General features: G+C 43.1%; 1 protein-coding gene across 1 annotated transcript; it reads right to left on the reverse strand.

Moving 5' to 3' along the window:
• Positions 1–4476: 4476 nt before the first annotated feature.
• Positions 4477–18580, reverse strand: NPEPL1 (aminopeptidase like 1). Its single transcript, XM_048074600.2, has 12 exons — positions 18335–18580; positions 16880–17065; positions 15564–15734; positions 12950–13039; positions 12221–12302; positions 11891–12033; positions 11276–11353; positions 7841–7941; positions 7073–7196; positions 6628–6804; positions 5836–5946; positions 4477–5358 (listed from the first exon to the last, which is right to left on the reverse strand). The coding sequence occupies exons 1-12, from the start codon at positions 18482–18484 to the stop codon at positions 5200–5202; spliced, it is 1572 nt and encodes a 523-aa protein (XP_047930557.1). The 5' UTR covers positions 18485–18580; the 3' UTR covers positions 4477–5199.
• Positions 18581–19114: the final 534 nt, after the last annotated feature.

Below are 19114 nucleotides of genomic sequence, written 5' to 3' on the forward strand. Positions count from 1 at the left end.
GCATCGGTACTGGAAGATAAAAAGATGTCCTGATTCACCCAGTGCAGTCCTGAAATCCAGACTCTTGTCTTGATGTCCCAAAGACCATTTTTCAAAAAGCTATTTTATCCCAAGTTTTACAAACGGGATGGGATTTCCATACCTCCCAGTCTCAGACTGTACCCAAAGCCAGCAGTAGCACCTCAGCCCCTGGACACCCTCCATAGCTCTGATACCCAGATGAATTCCGGTCAGAAGCCGCAGGAAAAGTGCAACACACCTTGGCCCCATCAAGGAAACAAAGGTAAAGGCCTGCAGCCAGGACTCCAGCCTCCAGCAGATGCTCCAGCCTAAAAGGTACCAGCTGGCTCTGGACAGGCAGAGCCCATAGCCTCTCTAGCTGGATCTGTGCTGAAGATTTATATGCTAACATTTTCTTTACGAAAGGCTGGAGGGAGTCTGAGAAGACGAGTGACTCCTGTTGTGCAATCCCTTCTCATGACAACTTCTGGAACAGCTGTGGCCAATTAACTAAAGATTTCTTTCTTTGCAGAAATATTCTTAACCTTCAGGGCAGCAGAGGAAAACGGTTGTGAAATATGGTGTGGGGCTGCACTATCCTCATAGTGACTTGCACTGCATGGTTCCCCCTGCTCCTTATGCCCCTTCGTCAGTCAGTGCCAGGGGTGACCACCAGTCCCTGGACACCTCTGCCAGCCTTGCAATGGGTGGTTACAGGGTAAGGGGCTCCTCTCACCAGAGCTGACACAGACACAATTTCAAAACTCAATAGCCAAGGGACTTGAACACGGGAGGAAGCCCTTTCACTTCACAGGTTAGCTGAATGCTGTTCAGTCCCATGTATAAAGTGCCAGGGAGGAAGATCGAAAAAAAGCTAAGGGAGAATGAGAAGCGTGGAAGTAGCAAGTCCCATTTAATCTCATTCAGTGTTTGGCAGCGCCAAGAAGTGGTAATACATGCAGCTGACTTCACTTGCTCCACACAAAATGAAGCTCAGTCAGAAAAATCTGTGGCAAGGTTTGCCAGCTGAAGGTCAATCAAAACATTACAGAGATTTTTCCTGACTGAGCATGTTGGTCTGGGTCAACCCCTAAAGCACCAAATCCTCTTTGCTTCAAGCAAACCAACAGATCACCTGCTCAGCACCTCTCCTGGCGAGGAGGCAGCCCTCTTGCTCACAAAACCAAACAGAACTTTGCTGGTTCAGACTTGCATCCATGATAATGCAGTGTGGGCAGCTCTGTTCCTACAAGAGCTGTTGTGACTGTGCAGCACCACAGAGCACTGCCCAGCAAAACTCCCGTTGACTCAAACAGCCTGGAACAAGCAGCATGTCCTCCACCCAGCTGTTAACTTGCTTATTGCTGAGACCCCAGGGTCTGGCAGAAAGCAGAGCAAGCCTTTCCAGCTCTTTTTGTATGCTCTGGTGCACCAGAGCACCAGGCTCCAACCCACCACCGCTGTCCCAAGCACAGTGGGCCCTGGTTTCTGACAGCTCTGCTCACGCAGTTCATCCCACCAATCCTTCCTTACTATTGTCCTCCCTCCCCAAATCTGCCGTGCAGCTCATAGCAAGCTACCAAGAGCAGAACCAATCTGTTGTAGAAGTATTCATCAGCCCCCAGAGCCGGGTGGCCGTGGCAGAGAAGCTCACTAACTCACCCGATGGCTGTGTCAGCTTCTACCAGGAAATCCTCAGCTAACAGCAGCGTTGCCCAGAGGAAGTAACAAGGAGAAAGAAATAAGGAGCAAGCTGTTGTAATGCTGTGTGAGACCAGGAAGGAGCCAACATCCACATTTTTCTTTGAGTGGCACTACAAAACACACATAGGCAGAAAGCTAACACTGTAGAAAAAAGCAGGCTTAAGAGGCCTACACCATTTTCGAAGGTCAGCGGGAAGACGTGACCTGCACTCCCCAGGTCTACTAGCTTATGTTTAATTACCAACCTCCTTTTGAAAGTGCTGGGCCCACCACACCAATTGCTACATCTGCAGCAATTTAAGCTTTAATTCCTAGAGAACAATCTAGAGAGACACCTCCCTAGCTCTGTGCTGCTTCTGGAGCCTGGTGTCAGGCCCTGCACAACCTTGCTCTGTCTCTAGCACTTGCTCAGAAGGTAGCAGAGGTGTAGTAGGTCAGCTGGGAACCTGGAGCTTAGGAGCCCCCAAATTTTACTTCTTTACTTAGATATTAAAGTTATTTTCCACAACCCAGTGAGCCCTGTGGAACTTTGGTATCTTTGATGGCTTGCTCCAGGGTACCCTGGAGGACATAGGCCCTACTGAAGTTTTATTAAGCTACATAGGTGCGCACTGCCCAGCATAAAGTGCTTCTATTTAAAGCTGCTTAAGTGGTACCAGAATATACTTCAGGTATGGTCACCTAAATCCACTGAGGTAAACCTCTGCTGTCTGAAAGTGTTCCCCATGAGTAACACACTGCTTTGTCACATGGAGGGGACTGCACAGTTAAATATGTTCATAACCACGAAGCACTTGGTCAGGACAGTAATAGACGCAGTAAGAACATCAAACAGCTTTTTAATCTGCTCAGCTATTAGCAGAAATGGGTGTCAGTTGCAAATTCCAGTTGTGTTTGATACAGGCTTATTTCTGCTTGGTAACTATCCTTTGTATAATTTCTGACACTGGTTATCTGCTACTTCTAAGGCAGTTTTGATATCTCCCCTTTCTTAGATTGTTTCCAGACCTCACACCAGGCTACTTCAAGGTAAATGCTGCAGCAGAAGCTAAAATTGTCCTTCACCTGAAAGCAGGTAAGCAAATCCAGGAGGTGGTAGAAGCATGCCTTAGTGGAACTAAAATTCTGTCCATTAGGGGGCTAAGATAGACCGTGAGCTTAACAAGCATGAGATCTGAAACCTCGAAGAAAATCTGAAACTTTATCTAGAGATCACAAATCGCTTTCCTGTATAGGTACTAAGTTCTGTTGTAGTGGATACTCCTTATCTAAACAAAAGGAAATAACAATGTGCATGGGGAATAGCTAGAGATGTTAATTAAAACAAAACAAAAACGTGACTTTTATTTCATCGTTGGAACAGCTCCTTCTCAAAAAGCATCAAACCTCTTTCTCTTTATTAGGTTTTGGGTTGATTTATTTTACTCTGCTTAAGCAAATTTAAACTCTTTTTCAGTTTTTGATTTCCTAGATATTTATCTCTTCTACTCCTTTTCAAGTATTTCCTATTAGATTTTTTCAATATTAATTTTAATAGATGGCTTCTACTAAGTGCCTTCCAAATTAAATCCAGCAGTATGATGTGCTTTGAGAAACAGCAAAAGAGAATACCATAGTAAGTTATTAAAATCTCATTTCTCTTTTATCTAGACTTGCAGCATTCAGTGAATAATAGAATCTTATACACCACAAAACTGCAGGCTACTGTGTATGTAAAAACCTGCCTCATTTGGCAAAACACTGTAAATTTCTAAGTTAGAACTAATTAATCTGAAGTGTGTTTCTACAGCATGGAGATTTCAGATGATTTCAGAGCACTGAAATTAGAACATTTTGCCATTAGCTTCAGTGGTCAGACTGAATCAGAAATGAAAATAGCTCTTTGACACATTTCCTACAACAGATTTTGGTAGCAGGTAGTGCTTTATACTGAGTGTCTAGAATGACTGAAGCCTGAACTTTCACTTCTATCTAGATTTCCTAAAACTGTGTTCAAGTGGACAAGGAAACTGAAACAGCAATAGGAAAATATAGGAAATAATGAAGTTCTAGGAAAAAAAATTACACTCTGCCTATAAATCAAATATAGCCACAAAAACAAAATGAAATTTTTTTTCTACCTTCTGCATTAGGCTTTTCACAAGGTCTTTAATGAAAAAAACAAAGCCAAAACCAGATGTGTACATCACTGTTAGAACTTCCATCTAAATCCCAGCACCGGTTCTCCCCAGAGATCACCTCCAACACAGGGAAAGGTATAATTTGTCACAACTCGGCTTGACTTTATCTTCAAAGCAGCCAAAAGTGTGTGCTGGGTTGGATTTTTTCAACATCGACGCTGTTTGAGCCAAGAAATGTTTCCAAAGGCTGATGCTTGAATTCACCAGGCAGGGACCAGCACTGATTAAGAGTTGGTCACACTGTTCCTAACTCTGCTGCTGACATTATATAAATTGGGGCAAGTCATTTCCCATGTGTGCCCAAGCCAAGCTATTACTTGGAAGCTCTTTGAGACTAATTTATACAGAAACTAATATTACGCATCCCGACTACTGTTGAATCAAACAAATGAAATGAATCAGTGTAAGTTCTTCAGAACTGCACCATACCAATTGGTATAAGCTGTTACTGTGTTAGGGTCTGTTTTCAGATGTGTGAGTGCTGGCAAAAGGAATTTGAACGGAGCAATGAAGTCGCACACAAATCTTTGGAACACTCAGTTTTCTCAGAAATGTAAATAACACTATGAAGCACCACATGGGATATGTAAGATGATTTAATAATAATAAATTTATTAAGTGGCAAGAAGCCACTCTGCTTTGTAAACGGATTTTACTCAATCACAGCCCCCCATTTTTTTCCTCATTTAACATGAATACATTCTGTAATTTGAACGTGAAAGATTTATGTAGAGATATGCTCTGGATCACTTACAGATTTTACTGGTCAGAAATACATTACACATGCGGAAACAGCACCGTATTAAGACTAAAGGCCTTTTCTCATTATATCTCCTTTACTAAGTTAAATTGTCATTGAATATACCAAAACTAGTTTTCTTTTCCTTATCCTGTGTTCAGAGATGTAGTGGGGCCTGCAGAAACATCTGATAAAACCTCATGTAAAATAAGTAATTCAGAAGGCTTTGTAAGCAAGAACTGCAGTTGCTTCTTCAGAATAGAGAGAGCTTCTCATGCATTAATGCACTTAGTTTGGTTTTGTGAGGTGCTCAGAGGAAGATGTGCCTTCCTCCTGGTACAGTTAGCTGAGCCTGGAGTCTGCACCACTGATACTGTTCAGCAACTGTTTGCACCAATAATTTAAAAAAACACTAACAAAAAAGAATCAGGCTGTTTTTATCAGAAACAAGTAATAAATCTTATCATGATAGTAAAAAAAAATGGCAATTTCTGACGTGACATTTTCATTGCTTGAAAACAAATCAGTGCAAAGTGAGGTAACACATGCACCCCGTCACATAGGGCTGGGGGCGCATTAAATCAGGCGCCGCCTTTTGGAATCCCTCTCCATATCGTCAGGGGGAGAGTCTCCATTGCACCCTAGAGGGGACACCATGTTTAGCAAAGGGTCTTCAGATGCCCCTCCAAACAGGGACAGCAACAAAGCCACGCCATAGCCAGTAGCTCGTTCACCCTGGAAAACACAAAACAATTCACATTTCAGATTGTATAATATGGGCTGGTTTAATTTAGCTACTCATCAAAAGCATTGACAGCACATGGCCATAACAAATACTTGGAGACACTGTCAAGCCTGCTTGACTTACACTTCTGTATCCTTACTGCTATTACAATTTTTCCCTGTTAGATTAAACCAACACATCAGTTGATTCACAAAAACAGAGCTCATACTGACTTGAGGATGGACTTATGCTAGCATTCTTCAAGGCAGAGAATGTTCCATCCAACAGGACCATGGATTTGGAGCATGAGCTGAATAAGATGGGTTTAAAACAAAGGTGGGTTGGGGGATGAGGAATAAATTGGCAAATTTTTTTTAGGGGAAAAAATCGCACATGTTCCATCCAACAGTGGAACAACCCCAAGAGCAAATAAATGTTTTGTGTGAGGGAGGTGGGTAAAATGTCAGAAGTCCTATGAACATACTCACCGCATGAACAGGGGCAGCAATGTCTACGTGGACCCAGACTCCAGGCCAGTCGAAACCGATGTGAGAAGCGATGAAGAGCCCAGCACAGGAACTTGGAGTATTGTCTCGGTCCTGTAGAAACAGTAAAAATACAGTTGGTCTTTCAAGAAAAGAAAATGTCAATGTTGTCTTCTTGACTATACAAAAGACAGTTGTGCAAATCTAATTCAAAGCTTAATGGATGGCTATAAACCCAGTCTTTAGTCATGTATACTGTAAATGCATTGAGTTAATTCCTGGGTAGGAATCTGGTCCTACTTTTTTCGTCTTCTGCCCAAACTCATTTCTGCAGTGTTTTTGGAACTTACTGCACACTGTAACTCTCAAATTCTGCAAAAGCAGCTGCAGAAATCCCTGAGGTCTCTGTCCTCAATTTCCTGTTTTTTCCATTCCCAGTTACTGTCTCCAATGGTTATATATGATCTGAGGAATGCTTGATTTTATTTCTTAAAAGGTCTCCATCCAGGAATTTAGCATTCATCTTAAGGTTATGTTTAAAAGGCAAGCAGCCCATAGATAACTTTGCAGCAGGCTACCCTGTTTAAAATGGATGCTAAATATCAGTGGAGTGGCATTTAACTTGCAAAATCCCCTATTAAATGGTCTTTGAGGTCCTAATATGATCCATTTCTAAAAGATTACAACCCACAGGAAGAACTTTCAGGCAGCTATCAACAGATGAACACGTGATCCAGAATACACATAGGAGCATATTTTTATCTAATAAGAGAAATGTGAAGAAAAAAATCTTACTGCAACAGAGTTCTTCATATCAGCTACAGCAGAGGTAAATTCACTGAAGTGGAGCTCAGGGCAATACACAAGAGGATGGACCAGGTCTCCACAGTTCCTGCCAGCTTTAACACATGCTTTTTCCCACTCCTCGTTATTGGTAAGGACAGCAGCATGATACTTTCCTGTAGCAATTCCCTAATGAGATATACAACAAAATCGGGAAGGATTCACCCTGACAGTGCTGCATAGGATAGTTCTGTACTCTCGGCATGAATAGCTGCTTTCCATCTAACAGAACCACCAAGAAAAAAAAAAACATCTTAAAAGTACTTGACAAAAGAAGGTAGTGCTACAAACAGAGACAAAGACATTGCAGCTACGGCCATATCTCTTAAAATTGTACATATAATGCACAGACACTAGAAGGATGTACCCCTTTCCACTAGCAGGTCTGTATCAGTACCTGAGCTCCAGTAAGAGTCGCCATATCAAGAATGATATCAGCTCCAAGATCTTTGCATGCGTAAGCTACTCCATCAGCCAGTATCAGCCTCCCTTCTGCATCAGTGTTATTGATTTCCACAGTTCTAGAAAGAAAAGAGGGCATTTAATACAACAATACTTCAGATTGCAAGTTAAGACACATCTGACTAGAACACTGGGTTAGAAAGCAGACTCAAACCTTATGTACTTTCTTACTTGACTCTGCAAAACTGCACTGCTACATATTCCACTGTTGTAAGCATCCAGACAGAACAAACCTGGAAAACTGTAATAATAGTACTGTCGGCACGGTACTGTCACTACCTGTCAGGCCTGTATAATGCCCAGCATGTCTGGCTGGAATTTTATTAATTACTGCTTTCCACTAAGTACCACACTTGGTTTAAAACCACAAGAGATTCTTAGACAGTCCAAGCCTGCCTCTGCAACTGAGACAGTACAGACTACAGATGGTCACAGAAAATTGGTCGTACTGGAACAAACACAGGAACCTGAGTGCTTTAAGGAAACTTCATCTCATGACAGATGATACGTATCTTGATGTGCACTTACATACCACACAGGTCACTCTAAGCACACAGAAAACTCGCTATTATGGCCATCTGAAATCCTATTAGCAATCCTTAGGGAAGCTGTTGAGGTTCACGATCTATACAGTACTCAGACAAATAGAACCAAAGATTGTTTCCTCTCAGTGTTTCTGGGAAAGATACAGACACAAACTTACTTTCCAGAGTAAAGAACATGAATGTCATCAGGTCTTGTTGCACGTGGTCCAACTGCATTCTCGGCCAAACAAAAAACAGCATGAAGATTGTCTTTAAAACCCTGTAATAACAATAGGAGAGAAATGGGTTTCAATTCACACCAAGCTTATTTATTTGGACTGAAATCAACATGGGATTACGATTTTATGGCAGCAATGCCACTAATTACATAGGAAATCTACGATAAATGTCTTATCTTGTAGCTGAGGACAAAAGTTACAGAAAGCAGGCAAGGAGAAAACATGCAATCCTGGCTTTAGAGTTCTGAACTCACCAGAAAACTGCTGGGCTCACCAAAAACACCCGTTAAGTCACAGAACTACAGTACCCCTGAATGAAATCAGCTGAATACATCTCCAAAGATGTGGTACTTTAATTTCAGTACAACTCCAACATAGACTCACAACAGAGATGTGAACTTTATAACCCCTTCACCTTTCATAGTCAGAAAGGAAAGATCCAAGTAACAGATGCTTTGAGCATGACAATTAGAAAGGTTTGTGACAGCATGTTACACAGCCAGTCAGGATGCCTGGGATTATTTTTCAAACCCTGTTTTTTTCCACTGCTTTTATTTAGTTTCCAATAACAACAAAGACACAATTGGGGCCACCTGAGAAACTGAGCTCCTTCCCATCAGAGAAACTGAGCTCCTTCCCATCACATCTTCAGCATTGCAGGAGAGCTTACAGTACTAATGGAAAAAGATGGAAATAATAAATGCTAATATGCAGCCATTTGTGAACTCTACACTTTCCTAAAAAAACAACCCCAGATGAACAGATTCCATCTCTGATAATTTTGCTGGAAAGCAACTTTGACCATGGCAACCCTGGAACATGGTACTCCTCCACGTCTCAGTGGATCTATCAACTGCCAGCAACGCAGCTTGCTGCCCAGAATCAAGCCTGGAACACACGTAAGATACATACTACCAGTACCTACCTTCTCTCTTTACATGTGAAAGTAAAAATTATCCATGGCTAGTATTAGTTGTTTTCCATTTTTAATTTTTTTATAAATATAAAATTCCTGCTACGAAGGACACAGCATTTTCAAACTCTTCTTACCCCTTAACCTTCTCTTTTCTACCAGATCCCATCTAGTTTGCTTTGGTTCAAAATCAAGCACTTATATAGTTATGGATATTTTAAAATGTTAAGATTTTGTTTGTACAGTGACTGTATTATGTGGAGAGATCCTACGAACACAACGGGAGGCAGCAGCACTTAACAAATAAAAGCATCGTTCCTCCTCAACTGGGATAGCTAGCCTTAAAAACACCAAACTTCTAGGGAAAACACGCTCAGTTTTACTGTGAATCTCTTGATAAAAGTCCTGTAGCCAAAGTAATGTGGGCTTGCTGAATCAGCCCATGTTCTGAAGTCCAAAGGAGAAACGCATCAATCAAAAACTTTCAAAAATAACACGCAACCTCTAGAAACCATAAAATAACTTTACAGCTGCTAGTCCAGCCAGTGGGAAAACAGCATTGTAGATGAGATACCCTTCCATCTACGATCCTTTCCTTTTCCAAAATGGTCTGCAACAAAAAAACACTCTATTAAGAATCTCTTACTGAATTGCACCAAATTTTCCTCCTCCAACTGGGAGATGCGGTTAATCTACTGTCAAAAAACATAAACCTACTTCTGCTATCAACTGCCTTTTACTGAATCTCATCCTGCAGCTTTTTAAAAGCAGGATTCCCTACGTTAACATGCAGGAGGTGAAAGGATTTAGAAAATGTGAGTATTTTCTCTTCTTCCTTGTGTTGGAAAGCTCACAATGGATAAAATGCATTTCTGAAGGAAAAAATCACTCACTCGTGTTTGCTATCCAAAGGCTTTTAAAATCACATTGTAAAATTGTTGAACGGCATGTAGGCAGATGGTATTTTCTGAAGATGGATAATAACCTTTGCCCCTCTTCCTACTGAGCTTTCTATCCAACAGAAGTTTAAACTTCAGTCTTTTTGACAAAGCGCAGCCAATTTAAACCTCTTCCAGATTTATATTATTCTTAAGAGCATTAAAAAAAAAAAGGTCTTGAAACAGTAACAAAGACAAATTATTTCCACTGCCTACCTGAATACATTTTCTGCAAGGATTTAATTAACAAGTCTTCTTGCACGGGGTTGTAATATTAAGCAGTGATAACATTCTCTTGTTTTTACATTCAAAGGCACAGACTTCTTGTGAGGTATGACAGCTTCTTCAGGCTCAGTTTGTCCAAACATATTACTACCAGTTTATTCATTTGTGTATATGAAATAACTGATGACTTACATTCACAGCTACTGGGATTGTGAACGCAACTTGTCAGTGCAGATAATTACATGCACACATACTTCTGAAACAAGGACTGAATCACTGAATGTACCACATGCATGGCTTTCCCAGACTCTCCCAAAGCACTGTAGAAGTTCTAGCTTTTGTTCCTTGCAAACACGTGATCTAACTTTCTGAAGAACTTTGTTATGAAAACCTAGCAGTTTTCCTATGATGCTGCTCAGAAATGTGTTTTCAATTTTAAGTCTCTGCAGATAACTGAAGTTAACAATTCTTCCACATCAAACATACTGCTAAGGCCAAGGCACAGAGCTAAACTGTTGAGAAATGGGAATTTGGCAATGATCATCCCCTGGACAAAGCTTCCATCAGATCTATGCATTAATCTGCAGCAGTGCAAGTTCTTTGAACTTTGGATACTCCTTGGAGGCAATAGCTGCTCTGTCAGCAAGACTCAGTGACTGAATTTGTGGAGAGGGCAGAGTTTTATTGGCAGCAGCTACTTCATCTCCCCAGTTCATATTGTTAAAGCATAACGTACTTCTAAAAAATTCTTCATATTTCAATGCTTGGCTTCTTCTCAGCTCCTCTACTACTTTCTGACCACAGGAGCCCAACAAGCAGCTCCTGATGAGACTAGAACTGCCACTTCCCTAGTAGGTTAATATTAGAACTGGCGTAGGATGTGGAATATGTATAGACTTCATACCCTGAGTTGCTCATCCCTTTCTTTGCTAAGGGGACAACAGTAGCCCCAAATCCCAAAGCTTAAACAAAAGCTTTATACCTGGATAACTCAGGTATGAATCTGATTCAAGGGACTACAGTCAACTCAATCCTCAGAACAGACCCTGAAGCTCAACAAAGACTCATAAGGAGAAATTAGCACGTGAGCAACTTCTCACAATTCCCAAGATACCAGCAAAGATTTGAAATGTTTTCCTGAAATAGCACAAAGAGCAGAGTGGCCCAAGATCACTAAAGGCAGTGGCAGGTCAGAACTTTAGGATTAGGCTGACCCCCATATCTGGGAATATATCCAAAAGCCAGCCTGCTCCTTGCCAACGCTAGGCTACATGATATCAATTAACGCATTTTACTTACTTGCTTTACAGTGGCTTTGAAGGCACCCAAAATAGCAGCTGCTCCACCACAGTCTCGCTTCATTCCAGGCATAGTAGTCTATTTAAAAAGAGAGAGAGAGATTTTTTTAAAAAAAGAAAATTTATGATTTGAGTTTCAAAGTGCATCCTGATAAAACTAGTATTTCTGATGCTTCTACAACTCTCGTCTTGACAGTACCATAACAAACGCAAGGAACACATGCATGTCTACTTTTTGGTGGATCTTGCCTTAGAACTGGAAAATACTAAACCTCTACTGCTAGTTTGTTAGAAAAAAGAAAAACATTGATTACAAGACATGCATTGAAGTCACCTCAAATGGGTTTTCGATCTTTCCCCAAAATCAGAAATGAAACATCTTTGTTTCTCACTTTCTGCTAGCAGTGTGCCATACTTAAAGGGCAAAATACCCAGTAGCTCTGTAAAATGTTCCTTAAATTCTATACGGTCTTCTCATGGTATTTTGTGTCTGCACAGATGACGGTAAATCAAGTGTTTACTCAAACAGATACTCTTTGGTTTCTGTGAACATTAACAGAATTATTTCCGTAAGGAAACAACACAGTAAGCAAAGACAGCAGAAGTGTTTATGTACCTTTCCCTTAATGCTGAGTCCTCCAGTATCATACACAATACCTTTGCCCACCCATGCAATGGTCTGTGTAGCACCATCTGGAGTATGACTGAGAACTGCTAGGGCTGGAGGATGCAGAGCTGCCTTGCCAACCCCGTAGATACCTGGAAAACAAGACAATTAAGCCACAATTAAGCAAGAAAGACTGCAAAAAGCAATCTCTGGCTATATCTTGGAATACTGTGGGCTATAAAACTGTTTCAGAAATGCATAAATAAAATATCACAATGGAGACGATGCAATATTCCAATTAACTGCTAGGAAAAAAGTGGAATTTTCAACAAGATATACCTCCAAAGCCTCTCTCCTTCAGCTCCTCATCTCGAATAATGGTAGGAGTAATCCCAAGATCCTTGCCAACTTTTTTGATTTCCTTCATCATTAAAAGAAAAAGGACAATGTCAGTCAGTCAGTCATCAGGACACATTTGTGTCATAAAACCCACATGCGGGTTTTATATGATTTTGCAAGTACACACATACATTCACTATTTTGGGACTGATGCTGGTTTCCAATGGTCTAATTTCACTGACACCCTTGATTATTTAGTATTGCATGAAATGCAAATCTGACCTTTAAGCTCTGCCAGGAAGAGAAATCTTCAGAGGTAAAAGCCAGCTGTTCACTCTACTGAACCACGATGAAATAGGGCAGAAATATTTTCACTCTCAACAGCTTTCCAGATCTTGATTTGCAAGCACGTCAACTTCTGTCCCATAATTTCAGAAACTTACCACCCTAGGGCTTAAGAAAGCACTAGCACTGGCAAAGGAGCCAGTGTCATCACCTCTTCTGACTCCTGGTTCCTTACACCAAGCATTACACTAACTCCTTCCAACTTTGGTAACTTGTCCTAAATATTAACGGCTAAAGAAATAGCATAAGCATCCTTGAATAGGTTGTTTAATGCATCTCCTACACTGACAAAGAGGTTTTGCTCAGAGATAGGAACACTAGTTCTTTGTTGCTGTAGTCAAGACTTCCGACATGTAACTCCTGCTCATCAGCTGTGTTACCCACCTCCAGGAAGTTATCTGTGTTCATCTCATTGCAAGGGGTGTCCACGATTCGAGCAGCCAGTCTGACTCCTTCTGTAGCACTTGCCAGGCACTATAAAAAGAAGCGAAGACACTTAAGAACTGGCCTTGGTTTAGGTGGTTTTCTGCATAACTCTGCACCTAGTCCTAAGCAGCCTACACTGGATGTAGGATTTCTGTGGAGCACAATAATGCCTAACTGCAACTGGTCGCAGGTAGCTGAGCAGTACTAACTAATGCCAACCAAGCTAACTTATTTTCCACACGTGTTAAACAGAAGATATTTTTTCCTATGCTCTGATTTCTAAGCAACTGGATTCCTTCCAGTGAATAGATTCTGCAAAATTAGTAGCGTTCTCCACTTTAAAAGCAAGACCAAGAATGCAGAGCAAGGTGGAGGGCTGGAAAGACAAGATAAAACAAATTCAGGAAACCACAATGAACTTGTAGTCTACTTGGGCTGGAAACCTGCAGCAATTACATAATGTACAACATGTTTTAATACAGCAGGCAGAATGGTTCAGTGCAACAGAGATTAATACCATAAGACGTTCTATATGGCAGGCACATGGGGAAGGTGAAACATGAGCTATCTGTGTGAAACATGCAGGCATCGACTACCTCGCTCCTGTGGCAGAACTGACCGCCCTTCACCTGGACCGAGAGAAGACGTACCTACCCAAGAGTGGACTGAATCAAAATGGCCCACAGCAAGCACGCTGAGGCTGTTCCCTTAAAGAAGCATCCTCCTGGCAAAAAGGACAATGGAGGCACCAGAGGCTAAGCTTTAACTTTCAGCTCCTGGGAACCAACAACTTGAAGCAAAAAAGACCAGGTGGAAGGGAACTCTGTTCAAGTTTTCCAGTAGCCACACTACACCAAAGACCACACACACAGCAGAAGGGTGAGTCAAGATGGGTTTCAAAAGAATCTGATGTGTTGGCTAGTTATTTGTGCTGAGGTATCCGAAGTTTGGCTTGGCCAGACTGGCCTAAGGACTCTATATATTCTGTATCCCAGCAGACTCATAAACCTTGGCTTGTTTTGGAGTGGTGCCTGATTCCCTACAATTACTTTGATTGCTTTACTTCCCCTAAAGGGATAAGAACCTCCTCAGGAGCCAGACTAAGCTGGGAGTGATTCACCACTAGGGTCATGCAGGTAAAAGGAGGTGCTCTAACCTAAACGACAAGTCCAACGGAATCAATACGACACTCACAGAAATAAGCTGTGCCTGCGTTTGGCTTCCAGGCTACTGAAGAGAACCAGGAAAACAACAATCTTTAGTAATTGCCCTATAAAACTGTGACAATCCCTGCTAGACCTCACCATAAAATACCATGGACAATGCAGTAGGTGCGGAATATGGCAGCATGCCTAGGGAGAGGTTTAGCTAAAAAATGCTACCACATGCCTCCTCCACGCTCTACACTAGCTGTCTGGTGCTGGTTGAATTTAAGGGGGGAAAACTTAGCTTGGAGGAAGCCAGCGGTTGTTTTGGCATTGACATCAAAGGGAAGAATGGGAGAAAAATTTTTTTTTTTTTAAAGAAAGAAATCTTTTTTATTATTATTATTTTGGGGTAAGGGAAATTTCAATGATCAACTGTTGTACTCATAATCCATCTCTCTCACTTTCCTGAAGACTGGTCTGGCATCATTTGCTGTAGCCAACTCATTTAGTAGAATAAGAGCAAAGTATGCAGTAAAAGTTACAGAAGGAAAAAAACCACTAAAGCTGCAATTCTGCGAATTTCAGATGTAGCAACAGTCTCCTCAATCAGATCACAGTGTCATCGTGCACTGAAATACAGATCTGGAGCACTGACCTGGAAGTTGCCTAACAGCTCAAGTTCAAAACTTGGAATAGCTTTTAAGTTAGGGTCTTGAAGATTAATGGCCTACAATAGTAAAGGTTACCTGATGTGTAGTTTCCTCTCTAAAGTAGTCAGGTGCAAGGGAAACGATCTTTGACTACCTGCTACTGAAAGACGACTTAGACAAACACTGAAGTGTTATGTATAGCTCATCCCCAAGCTAAAGCATTTCTTCAGGGGTTTTCCTTCTGGCTACAGTTTTTTTTTTTTTTTTTTAAATAAAAACTCAGCCAAAGAGGTACATCACACAAATATCAGAAGCCACACGTGATCCCAGAATAAACAAGTTTTTAGTGACATCAGTGTGATACTCACCTGCACAACCACAGATTGTGCCCAAATAAAAGAGAGCAGCCCACACACTGAAGGTAACAATATTAAACACTAAAACCCTACTATTTGCATCTATGATAAATGTAAGAAAAGAGGAATCTCTGTTTTACTTGCTTGGTGTTTTTCACCCCTGAAACATACACTCTAAATAACATCTTCAGCCTTTGCTGCAATAATATGTTCAATATTTTTACTCACGCATGCTCTGAACTGAACAATTTCAAGGAACCTTGATCTAGAATCATTTCTTACTTTAGATACAACACCTACGCTGTACGTAGCCTGAGGTACACATCTGTGCATGCAACAAACTGAATAAAATAAAAAAAGATTTCAGAGAATAATGAAAACAACTGATCACAAGGGGAAGGGGGGAACAAAAGCCTACTTTAAGCGTTGCCACTTCTATTGGTCCATTGTTTTGTCCAACCAGGAAAAACTCGACCGTTACAGTTTTCTTCTCTGTGCGTCTTGATGCACTTGACCGATGTGTAAACAGTGGGAAAGCCCTGGCCAACGCACAAGCAGAAGCGAAAACTTCAGACCGCTCACAGACCATCTGAAACAACAGCCAGTAGAGAACCAAGTCAGGTAACATCAGGGACATGAAGACTACATTTAGAAGGATTAATTAATTGGGAAAGAGGAAAAGAACTGATGTCTGAACGGAGACACACTCACACGTTGCACTTTGCTTGGGTGGGGGAGCAGTACAAACAGCACCAAACTGAACTCACTCAGTTCAGTTCCCATACAGAAATGAACTACATTGCTGGACCTGACTGTGTAGGAATTAATTGTCCTTATAAGGGAACTAGACTGCTTTAATTATACTTGTCTAATTAACACTGGTTAGCCTATGGATTGAGACAAAAAAGCAAGGGAACCATCAGTATGTGTTCAAAACAAATAAAACAATGAGAGTAATGATATGAGAATGTGGTTAATATCAACCCAAACCTTTTTAACATATAAAATATTTTTCTGAAGTTCATTACAGAAATTACCAATGGAAAGAAGTTTTAGTTAAACATCTCCACATTTAACTACAAGGGAAAAAATATGAGTAGAGTTAATATTCTTGCAAATAAGTTTTCCAGGTGAAGAGTATAATTAGATTTTGTTATTGACACCGACTATATGAGCTTTCTGTAGAAAGCTAGAACTCTGGATTAATCTGGAGAAGCCATAGAAAGAAAAACCACCAAATTCATCAGGCTCATGCAGAAGATGACCAAAGTAGTGCAAGACCTTTTCCTGCACAGAATTTGTGCTGGAGTACTAGTTTACATTAAGATTTCTAAAACTTATTGACTAATTTGAGTCACCTAAAACTGGCTATCCAATATAGACATAGCACTCTGTATGCAGTCCATATCAGTCTTCTAAAGCATGACATGTACCATGTGCTAATGCCTTAAATATTTTTTCAAATAAATCCACTACTGGTTCCCTTTGCATGGACGTTACTGGTTGAAAACATTCCATACATATCCATCCTTAATTCCTTCCAACTGTTTGAGCATGCATAAGCTATTATACTTAGGTCTTGTTTACGCTCCAGAGCAAAACCATTTATAAATGCTGGTATAATTATACTGGTAACACTCATCCACCTCTTGTCTCCTTGGATACAGCTAAAATCCTGAAAAGTCAACAAAATACTAGACATTTCACCAGAAGCGTTTTCCAACAGCCACTTACAACAATACATCTGTTGACACCTCCTGGAAGACAGTTTCTGACCAGGCGGGTGATGAACTGAGCTGCAGATGGGCTATTGTGTCGGCTGACCCTGGAAGGCAACGCGGCCACAGTGGCGTAATTCAGGTAGAGAGGACAGCTGTCGGTAGGGTTTGGATTCAGAGTGCTTAAAGCAGACTGCCATATCTGAGGAGAAAAGAAGAATTAAAAAAGAAAGAACTGTATCAGACTTTGTTTCCAATACCTAAAATCCTTTATTTAAGAATGCCTCAACATAGTTGGAATGAGACGGAAAGACATTATGCACACCCTTTTAAATGCAATAACCTCTACGACAGTAAAGAGGCAGGAAATATGATGAACCCGTTTATTAATCAGAAAATACAAATGTGCTTTCCATTACAAGTGTCTCTTAAGCCACATGAATTATAATTTAAAAACACACCATTAATGCACAGGCTGCTTCAGACCCTTTTAAGTTAAGACCATTTTGCTACTGATAAATAGATGGACTGATTTACTGGTCCCGTGTTATTCTTTCATACAGCAATTTAATTAAAAACAAAAAAGAAGGCTAGATATTGTCATAAGAGACTCGAGAGCCCAACAAATAAAACTGCCAAGCATCTAGCAACCTAAAAGCCGCAATGCAAAACATCTATCGTTTTGCCACAAGCCATCAACACCATCTAAATAAAAATAGATCCACATACTCCCCAGCAGTAGCTGAAAGCAGGGGAGGAGGAAAGAGATGCGATATCTTTCACCCCTTGCAGGCAGCCAGGCTTAGTCTCCAGCTTGCCACCTGCCACCTAAGAACGTGTATTTCGAGAATTATTTTAATTGCAGTCAGCAGCTTGTCATCTGGGAGGAATGCAAAGCACTTTTCACCCGTCAAAGCGGGTAAAAGGTAAGAGCCGTACGCTTTAAGGGGCAGCGCTGCCCACAGCTCCAGCGACAGGCTCCGGCCACAACCCGCGGCTGCCCCAGGGCCTCGGGGACACCCTGCAGCACCGAGGCGAGCGGGCCCCCGACGGGTTTCGCTTTTCATTTTTCCGTAAGGGCCCCCTCGGGGTGATTTTAGGGCACCGCTCAGCCGGGTAAAGCAAAGCCCCTTCCCGCTCCCGAGGCCGTGCAAAGCCGGGTTTCCCCCGAGCGAGGCCCGGCAGGCCCCGGCCCCTCACCGCGGCAGGCCCCGGAGCCGCAGCCGGGCGGTCCCCAGCCCCCGGGACGGGTCCGCAGCCCCCCGGGGAGCGCCCCGAGGCCGCCCGGCCGCAGCCCCGGCACGGCGCGGGGAGCACCACGAGGCCGGGCCGGGCCGGGCCGGGGAGAGGCGGCCTCGGGAGGGGCCGCGGGCAGCCGGGGGAGGCGGCGGCGGGGCGGCGGTGACGGAGGGGGGCGGCGGTGGTGGTGTGTGTGTGTGGGGGGGTCCGCGCTCCCCCAGCCCGGCCTCACCTCCTCGGTGACCCGCGGCTGCAGCTTGCCCCGCAGCTGGGCCCAGGGCAGGCGGTGCAGGTTGTGGAGCTGGCCCAGGACGAGCAGCGGGCGGCTCTGCGGGTCCGCCTCGCCGGCGCTGGCCTGGAACTCCAGCTGCACGTTCGCCATCTTCCTGCCCGCCGCCCGGCCCGGCTCGGCACGGCCCGGCTCGGCCCGTCCGCACGGCTCCGCCCCGCCGCCCAGCGCCGGCTCGGCGGGGCGGGCACCGCGGCGGGGCGGGCGGCCTCCGGCGGCCGCGCCGGGCACCGCAGGCGGGCGCTGGGCCCGGATGTGGGTCGGGGCCCGGAGGTGGCACCGGGCCGATAGCGGGGCCTCTGCTCGGCCCCGGGAAGCAGCCCGGCCCCGGGGCCTCCGCCTGACGCGTGGGGGGCACGGGCTGCCCGACGGGGATGTGTAAATACGCGTAGGGGTACGGGCCGCTTAAGCTCGTCTGGAAGCTTTGCTTGTGTGGAATATCTACATGAAATAACCTGATAAGCTGTAAATAAAACGTGAAGGAAGCGTGGTTTACTGTACGGTGATGGTTAACTAATAACCACCCCGCCGCATCTTGCAGCTTGTTCTTCCCCTCCTTACTTGGAAGCCACTAAATAATACACACACACAGAGGAGCGGTGTTCCCCTTGCATCTGCTGGGAACCTTACACATAACAAAAAGCAACACTTGTGCTAGACCACAGAACGGCTCGGGTCGGAAGGGACCTCGAAGACCACCCAGTTCCAAGCCCCTGCCGTGGC

The sequence above is a fragment of the Anser cygnoides genome, chromosome 16, assembly GCF_040182565.1.
Source record: "Anser cygnoides isolate HZ-2024a breed goose chromosome 16, Taihu_goose_T2T_genome, whole genome shotgun sequence".
In the NCBI taxonomy this organism is placed as follows: Eukaryota; Metazoa; Chordata; class Aves; order Anseriformes; family Anatidae; genus Anser; species Anser cygnoides.